We start from the raw sequence: 9,513 nt of genomic DNA on the forward strand, positions 1-9,513 counted from the left end.
CGATGATAAAGACTAAAAATCGTGAAAATTAAATAAAAAGGCGTATTACAATTGAGTGGAAAATGTTTCGTTAAGTATAAGAAAATAATGAGAAGCTCTCTACTTTTATGTTTGAATTGCAGTCTACAATCAATATATGTAATGCCAGCCACTGTATGCGGATATGAAACTTGGAAACAGACGAAGGCGATGGAGAGAGAACTAAAGAGTGCACAGAGGGAAATGTTGAGATTAATGGTGTGAATAATGATGAAAGACAGAGAGCAAGTTGGGTGAGAGAGCAGACTGGGGTGAAATATATTGTGGAGGGGTTAAAAGAGAGGAAGTGGAATTGGGCAGGTAGGTTAGCGCGGAGGAATGATGAGCGAATGAGTATGTTACTGAGTGGACGCCGCGAGATGTGAAGCGTGCAAGAGGGAACCCAGACAGAAGGTGGAGGGATGAGGCACACAAGTTTGCAGGAGTGATGTGGCAGAGGTCGGCGCAGTCGTACAAGTGATGGTATGGTATGAAAGAGGTCTTTGTTCTGCACTGGACTCGGGATGGCTGATTGACATATATTCATGCACTCTTGCTGACCCTTCCAGAGCGCGGTCGAGGGATTCCCAGGTCATTCTGGGAGAGCACGACCTGACCACTGACAGCGAAACGGACAGCACTCAAGTCATTGACATATTAACAAGTAAGGTCTTCTGTACAGTTGTGAATATAAGTTCTTTAACGCTTTACTAATATGCATTATTATTATTATTATTATTATTATTATTATTATTATTATTATTATTATTATTATTATTATTATTATTATTATTATTATTATTATTATTATTATCATTGTTATTATATTATTATTATTATCATTATTGTTACAATTCTTCTTCTTCTTCTTCTTCTTATTATTATTATCATTATTATTATTATTGTTATCATTGTTGTTATCATTGTTATCGTCACTGTTATAAACATTGTTACTATCCTTATTGGTACAATTATTATCACTATTATTATCACTATTACTATTATCCTCATTATTATCATTGTTATTTTTATTATTAATATTATTATTACTATTATTACTATTATTATTACTGTTATTGTTATCATTATCATTGTTATTAACACATTATGACGATCATCCTTATTATTACTATCATCATTATTATTACTGTTATTATCATCATTATCATCACAACCATAAAAAAAAAGAATATGGACGAGAAGGAAGAGTTGGAGGAGAAAGAGGAAGAGTGGGAAAAAGAGGAGTAGAGGGAGGAGTATGACAGGATATAAGAGGGAGGAGTATGAGAAGGAGAAAGAAAAGGAGGAAGAAGAGAAAGTGGAAAATGTGGGTTAAAAGAAAGAGGAAAAGGGTTCCCAGGAGGAAGAGGAAGAGGAGGAGGAAAAGGGTTCGCAGGAGGAAAAGGAAGAGGAGGAGGAGGAAAAGGAGGAGGAGTGAGAGGAGTAGGAAGAGAATCAGGAATAGGAACATGAGGAGGAAGAAGAGGAAGAGATGGAGGACCAGGAACAGGAACAGGAGGAGGAAGAGGAGGGGGAGGAAAGGGATGGAGAGGATCATAAGGAGTCGTAGGATGAGGAAGAGGAAGAGGAGAAGGATGAAAATGAGGAGGAGGAGGAAGAGAAAGAGGGGAAAGAGGAGGAGAAGGATGTTATTGTTGCACGACTCTTCTGTACGTCTCTTTCTCCTCATGTTGTGCAAAAAGAGGAAGGAAAGGAGGAGAAAAAGAAGGAAGAGTAAGATGGGGAGGAGGAGGAGGAGAAGGCTGAGGAAGAGAAAAAGTAGGAAGAGGAAGATGGGGAGGATGAGGAGGAGGAGAAGGAGGAGGAAGAGAAGAAGGGGGAAGAAAAGGAGGAAGATGAGGATGAGGAAGAAGAGGAGAAGAAAGAAGAAGAGAAGGAAGAGAAAGAAGAGGAGGAGGAGGAGGAGGAGGAGGAGGAATTGGAGATGTTCCACGATCCTTCTGTAAGCCTCTTCTCTTTCTCCCTCTTGTTGCGCAGAAAGAGGAGAGATAGGAGGAGGAGGAGGAAGAGGAGGAAAAGGAGAAACAGGAGAAGGAGGAGGAGGAGGAGGAGGGAGAGGAGGAGGAGGAGGAGGAGGATGTTGTTCCATGATCCTTCTGTAAGCCTCATCTCTTTCTCCCTTTTGTTGCGCAGGAAGACGAGGAAGTGGAGGAGAAGGAGAAGGGAGAGGAAGAGAAGGAGGAGGAAGAGGAAGAGGAGAAGGAGGAGGAGGAGGGAGAGGAGGAAGAGAAGGAATATGAAGAGGAAGAGGAGGGTTTAAGGAGTAGTCGGAAGAGGAGAATGAAGATGATGATGTTCCACGACCTTCTCTTTCTCCCTCTTATTGCTCAGGAAGAGGAGGGAGTGGAGGAAAAGGAGAAGGAAGAGGAAGATAAGGAGGAAGAGGAGGAAGAGGAGGAACAGGAGGAGGTGGAGGAACAGGAACAGGAAGAGGAGGAGGAGGAGGAGGAGGAGGAGGAGGAGGATGTTGTTTCGCGACCCTTTTGTAAGTCTCTTCTCTCTCTCTCTTTCCCTCTCTCCCTCAGCTCTGCTTCACCCCGACTTCAACTTCGACACTAAGGTCGGGGATATCGGTCTGGTGCAGCTCGCCCGGTCAGTTGATCTGACCTCTCCCACGGCTGTCATAAGACCCATCTGCCTCCTCCAGACACCACTAGATAGCGTCACTAATGTTCCTGCTATCATCGCCGGGTGAGTAGTGCGCCGAAGGAAAGTCTTATCAACTTCATTTTGGATCACCTGAAGAATTGTCACGCTAAATCGTCTCCTCAGGATATCCCACCTGAAGAATTGTCACCTCAACCATCAACTAATGAAGGTTAGGTTACAGCAGGTTAGGTTAGGGTTATGAACAAAACTTTTGGAGGCTTCTGTCATCAACTTATGCAACTGAAGAATCGTTATTCCGGGATAGCCTACCTGAAGAATCGTCACTTTGTCAAGGTCTGGGGTGACAATCATTCAGGTGATCCTTAAATTCACAGATTTAACCCCGTGCTGTGCTGGAATCTATGTTTCAATATATATATATATATATATATATATATATATATATATATATATATATATATATACATATATATATATACATATATATATATATATATATATATATATATATATCCATACATATACATACGTATATATATAATGTTCATATGCAATCCTGGGGACACCCGCAAGTAGATTTATGTAAATATATATTTTTCGTTGTTAAGCATTATCTATTTTTCTATATAATACATATATATTTTTTTTCGCAAACTTGTATTACTAAAGCAAGATATATATTTGGGTAGTATATATTTCCACACATGATAAAATCGATTTGAAAATTTGTACTAACATAATAACGACTATAAAATTATTTAGACATCTAAAGGCCACGTCACACGACACGTCTTTTGAGTGAGGGTGGTCTGACGCGGGGGGGAGGGGAGAAAGGCGCTCGCCTCATAGCCGCCCTGCGTTCAAACGGTGACTCAACAACTGTGGGTGAATGAAGCACGCGATTCAGTTCATCCCTGGCATTTCTGTCTTTGTACAGGTGATGTTTCACTTGGCACAAGCACACATTATCCTTGTGCAGTTCTATCAATTGAATAACGTCCTCACGACGCCAGTAAAGCTGTGAATTCTGTGACATGATGAGTAAGGCGGTTTGGTGGGTCTTCTGTTTTGCGTCACCAATCCGCCACTGTTGAGAGGACAGTAGCGCGAGTCAAGTGCCCCGCGCGACTCAATTTGAGTGAGTTGCAAGGATCACCGGGGTCATTCCTCACGATTTGATGCGTAGTGTGACGAGGCCTTAAGAACCCATGAGCTTTCCTGGAGCTGAATAGTGTCTGGCTGTCGGCAGACAGAGTAGACATTATAAGATGCGTAGGGCGTCTTGGTTTCCATAGCAACCGGACCGTCTCGGTTCTTTCCCATCACAGATGGGGAGACGACGAGAACGGTACGCCTTCCAGCAAGCTGAGGGAGACAAATGTTGTTCTCTACTCGTACGATGACTGTCAGACGCAGTTTCCGCTTCAAGCAGAGCTGGGTCAACCGGAGAACACCGTCTGCACCTGGGCCAGGGATTCGGACTCTTGCTCCGTGAGTTATGCGCGCACACACACACACACACACACACACACACACACAAGAAGGGGAAGGGATGAGGGGAAAAGGAAGGGAAGGAAAATATAAATGTTCTGAAGCTGCCATGGCATTTTAGCCATTTATATTTTCATCTATTCATCTTTTCATTTATTCACTTAGGATTTACTTATCGATCTACATATTTATTCATTCATTTAGCTATTTACATAATCATTTTTTTTATTCTATTAATTAATTTTTCATCTACTAGCTACTTGTTTATCTTTTATCTACTACTACTGAATGAGGCACTTGTCTACGGCACCTCTTGATGCCCACTGTTGCAGAGAGGGGTCGAGAAGCCGTGAAAGTGACTTGAATACTGGCCTAACAATTCACGCGGGCTCGAACCTAGGCATCCTGCGCTCGATATAAGAACGCTACCCAGTGCTCCACGCAGGGTTCTTACTAGCAGACAGCGTCTACTACTACCCTTTATTCCTGTACCGCAGGGTGACAGCGGAGGTCCCGTGTTCTCCAGAGGAAGCAGTGGCTTCATGTTTCAGATTGCTCTCATCTCCTACGGACCCAATCCCTGCGTCTCCAGTTCGGTGCCCGGCACCAACACGCTAGTCTCTGGTAGGTGCTTGTTGATCTGGGCGTGCCTTGAACCTTCAACCCATTTGTAATTACAGTCACCCCTTTTGCGATTTTTGGAGTTAAAGATAAATCTATACAGTTGCCTCCGTGCATATATGTTGTCTAGGTCTAAAAAGATAAGTCTATACGACTGAATCAGTGCATGTATGTTGTCTAGGTCTTTAAAGATAAATCCATACGATTGGTTCTGTCCTTATATAATGTCTAGGTCTTTAAAGATAAATTCATACGATTGGCTCCGTGCATATATATTATCTGGGTCTTGTTATAACAATTTGGAGCTTTCACATTTTTTTTTTAATTTTCTTCATGATCATTTATTACGGTAATGATACGGTGATTTTCATATCAATATATATTAGGTTAGACATTTCCAAATATTTTCTTTATACTGTCAAATCTCTGAAGCTTGGTGAGCGCAAAAATTAGAATAAACAAAGAAACGAGTGAATGAATAAATAAAAAAGTCAAATGTTGCACATAAAATGCATAGTAATTTGATTACAACGTATATCTGAAACGGGTTAATAAAAACAGATTTTGGCGAAACAGGTAAAACAAAATCATATCCTCTAGACCAGCGTTTCTCAACCTTTTTACCCGTGCGTAACCTTTAAAATAAATTGCATGGCTCAAGGAACCACTGCGAAAAAAAACAAAAAAAAAACAAAAAAAAAAACATATATACCATATCTTTCTCATTTCATTTTCATCGTAATAATAGGTTAGATAGGATGATGTCTATATTACATTATTACTATAACCTTTTGCGCAACCTTAGGGTTCCGCGGAACCCTGGTTGAGAAACGCTGCTTACTGTAGCCAGAGCCTTCCCATATAAAAGGAGTGTTTTTAGACTGTAGCCAGAGCCTTCCCATATAAAAGGAGTGTTTTATTTCTTGTATCTTTACAGCATACATGGACTGGGTCACAAACCAAGCGGGTGAAACTCCCGTGTGCTCTCCATGATCTAAGGGTCGCCAGCAAGAGTCTCACTTCCTCAGAACTCACAGGACTCACCATCATCTACAACCTCCTCTCCTTCTCCTAGTTTGAAGTCTGCAGATCATCGTAGCGCGATTAGCAGCATTTTTGTCTTGGAATAAGACGAAGCACAGTCAAGGGTTCGAGTTCCAGTAGTAGAGTTTATTGATCCAAAGAGACAATTAAACAGATAAATAAATAAATAAGTAAATAAATAAATAAATAAATGAATAAATGAATCAATTTTTATCCTTCTGCCAAGCTCTATCCCATATGCTGTTTGTATCATGACTAGCTGATATTCTGAAATGTCTTCTGTTTGTTCAATTTTTTTCCTACATCTGACGTCATTATGGACCCAAACGTTTATTGCCGAGATATTTCGTTATTGTCTTAGTTTGTTCACGTCTTACAGCAGAGGATTTATGAAGTTAATATTTAAAGGACTTTAGTGACACTCCTAAGAACCAAAACCACTCTGCATTCTTCTATGCCTGAAGACTACCCTAAAAAAATAAAAATAATAATAATAATAATATATCTCTATTCTGTCGCCCTACCTTAAAGCTATCCTTAAAGCTTAAAAAGTCACTTGCGTGACTCCACCTCTTCAGTGGAGTATTGTCCTCGGATAAAAACACTGCTGACAAAATACCAATCTCCCTGCCTTAACTATCGTGCTATGGTGGCGGAATCGGAAGCGTGCTGGTCTCGCAATCACTTAGTTGTGGGTTCGAATCCCGTACCTCTCTGGTTCCTAGCAGTGACTGTAATTACCTGCCCCAACAGTCCAAGTGCATAATAGGGTACAGGTGACGGCTTCGGCCGTAGTCACTCTTCGCCTACTGACCTTGTCACTGTGAGAAATCACCAAATGAGAGACGAACTGGCAGTATAGCGAGAAGTGCAACGAGGAGTGCGATGTTCGCGTGGTTGCAGGACTGCGTGAGAGGGACACGTGTGATAGAAGTGAAAGGAGGTAAATAGAACATAAGAATGAGGGAGACTGCAAGAGACCATAAGGCCTACACTAGACAGTTCCATGTCTATTACCACCTATCATCCCTATTCATAAAGGGATATGCTCTTATCCCACGCCTAGCCACCTCACTGTATGGGGTAATGGTTGACTGAATGAAGAAGAGGAGGACAATGAATATAAACTACTTGGAGGTTTGTCTTTTATCTTTTACCGGCCAGAGTTCACGGGGAATCTTGCCGGTACATTTTACTCGGTGCGATTAATTATCACTCAATGATGATCGTTCATGCCTCAGTGATGATCGCCAAACGATTGTCTACAGCACTAATTCTTTGTTTTTGAATGGGGCTGTTATGCTTTGAGCTACAACGTATGAGGCTAATCATTTTAACCGAGCCTACAACCAACGCGTTTACCCAAATATGATGCCAGGTAGTAGGATGCGTGCCGCCCGCTATTGGATGTGCCAGTAGGCTAATAATTAATCGAACCGGACTGTAGTTATGGATTGTCGTTTACCAGCGCTTCTATACTCCAAAGTCCAGCGAATTCGGTGACATGCTTGACCGCAGGTCTACATTATCTTGAAGCATCTAGCAACTCTCCGGTTTGGCGCCATCACCCATTAGAACAATGGCGCCGGGAAATGACCTAAATTGTGTCAACAACGTTTACGGTCCTCCCAAATCACGCCTGCACAATGGCCCTGGAGGGAGTGGGAGAGTGGGTGGAGGAAGAATGAGAGGATGGAGAGAGATGGAAAGAGATAGTGGGGAAACTGTAACTAGGGCTGGGAAGGTTGTCGGAGGCGTGGTGGATTGTTTTTGTGAGGAAGGAGGAGGAGGAGGAGGTGAAGGGAGGAGGAGGAGGAGGAGGAGGAGGAGGAGGAGGAGGGAGAGGAGGAGGAGGAAGAGGAGGAGGAGCTGGAGGAAGAGGACGAGGAGGAGGAGGAGCTGGAGGAAGAGGAGGAGGAGGAGGTGAAAGGAGGAGGAGGAGGAGGAGGAGGAGGGAGAGGAGGAGGAGGAAGAGGAGGAGGAGCTGGAGGAAGAGGACGAGGAGGAGGAGGAGCTGGAGGAAGAGGAGGAGGGGAGGAGGAGGGGAGGAGGAGGAGGAGGAGGAGGAGGAGAAGGAGGAGTCAACACGGGGTCAGGATGATTGTTACATTATGGTCAGTAAATCTGTGGACGTGGTCTTGAAGGGGTGTGTTGTTTTGACGGGAGTGTTGTTGTGGTGGAGTTAAAACTCACATTCTATTTATTCATTTATATCGTTATTATTCTTTTTCTTTTTGTTGCTGTGAGTTGTGAAGCTTCCATGTTTTGCGGAGTGAAAGCTTTGTGACACAATTACTTTTGGTGTTTGATGGTTCAATTCGCGATAGTAATTAGCCTAAAAATATCGTCGCAATATTTTTTTCCTGGCACCTTCTGGCAACTATACACCTGGAAAATAATGCCATGTGGGGATTTTTTTTTAATCGAGACATTTTGATTCTACGCAAATCCCTGATCCCTGTTTACCGCATCTCACCAAATCCTTGTTTACATGCATTGAGAAACTCAGGCAAATATAAAACTCAAGTTAAAAAAAAAAAAAAAATTAGTGCAAGAAATCTCATGAAGAATAAAGAGAATTGATGTAATTAGTAATCGAAATTAAAACTATCCCGAAAATAGATAAGAAAAAAAAAAAAAAAAAAAAAAAGGGTCCCGAAAAATGAGCTCGAAATAAAAGGACATGACGCAAATAGCCAATTAGGCGGCGCTGGAATAGAAAAAGGATATTTTTCATCTCATGGAAAACAGGACAAAACCGCCAAAGACTCCTACCCTACGGAACACATTTTCCTCCCGTTGTTCTACCAACCATTGTCCTGCCCAAACGAAAATCATAACAACTGATGGTCTGTTGCGCTAACGGCCTCATCGGAAGAGTGCTGGTCTGGCATTAGCTAGTTGTGGGTTTGAATCCCGCACTCCTCTCCGTTTCTCAGCAGTGAGTGTAGTTACCTGTCCCAACAGTCCCTAAAGCACATAACAGGGCACAGGTGACGGCTTCGGCCGCAGCTACGGGTCTCCTAGTCTGTCGCGCTCATGGCGTAATCGGAAACGTGCTGGTCTCGCATTTGCTTAGTTGTGGGTTCGAATCCCGCACTCCTCTACGATTCCCAGCAGTGACTAATGACCTGCCCCAACAGTCTCTAAAGCGTACATGGGCAAAGGTGACGGCTTCGGCCGCAGGTACTCAGCACCTCCTGTTGTGGACTCCTCACTACCATCTTCAGAGGGTTTGAAGACGTCCATTCTGTCTTTGTTTTGGTTCGATGGGAGGCTAGCTGCAGCGGGGGAAGAGGACCACTGCGTGGATTGTTCTTCCTTTTTCGTGGTTTATGGGGCTGGTGCCCACCCGGAGCTCAACCTCGCAGGTGGCCTGGAACAGTTCATACATGAACGCAGGAGACTCTGCCCACGGTAGGTCACTCGCAATAACGATACCCAGAAGAGGCTGGCGTACCACAATGAGGTCCAAGTCACCTCAGGTCTGAGGTGACCTGAGGTCAGCGGTCGGGAGCCATTACTCAGAGTGGATGAAGCCCTTCCTAACCTCTGCGCCGCGGCCAGGATTCGAACAGATGCCGCAATCCCCACGCAGTTACCAGACGCGCGCGGTACTGCTGAGCTACGGCGGAGTTCTTGGAATGCTCTCTTGGTGTCAGAGGACTGAGCTCGTGTGAGGTCATGCTGAGAAAACTTTATTCTGGT

At 43.3% G+C, this 9,513-nt stretch overlaps 1 protein-coding gene across 1 annotated transcript in view; it reads left to right on the forward strand.

Moving 5' to 3' along the window:
- LOC143032534 (phenoloxidase-activating enzyme 1-like) overlaps positions 1-5,992 on the forward strand; it is a 25,801-nt gene extending 19,809 nt beyond the window's left edge. The window contains exons 8-12 of the mRNA XM_076197402.1: positions 588-682; positions 2,565-2,730; positions 3,978-4,140; positions 4,638-4,764; positions 5,699-5,992. Coding sequence (XP_076053517.1) covers positions 588-682; positions 2,565-2,730; positions 3,978-4,140; positions 4,638-4,764; positions 5,699-5,754 — 607 coding nt within the window. The 3' untranslated portion in view covers positions 5,755-5,992. The remainder of the gene's footprint in view (positions 1-587; positions 683-2,564; positions 2,731-3,977; positions 4,141-4,637; positions 4,765-5,698) is intronic.
- The last annotated feature ends 3,521 nt before the right edge of the window (positions 5,993-9,513 follow it).

This window comes from Oratosquilla oratoria, chromosome 14, assembly GCF_046742065.1.
Source record: "Oratosquilla oratoria isolate Oo_2021 chromosome 14, ASM4674206v1, whole genome shotgun sequence".
NCBI classification, from domain to species: domain Eukaryota; kingdom Metazoa; phylum Arthropoda; class Malacostraca; order Stomatopoda; family Squillidae; genus Oratosquilla; species Oratosquilla oratoria.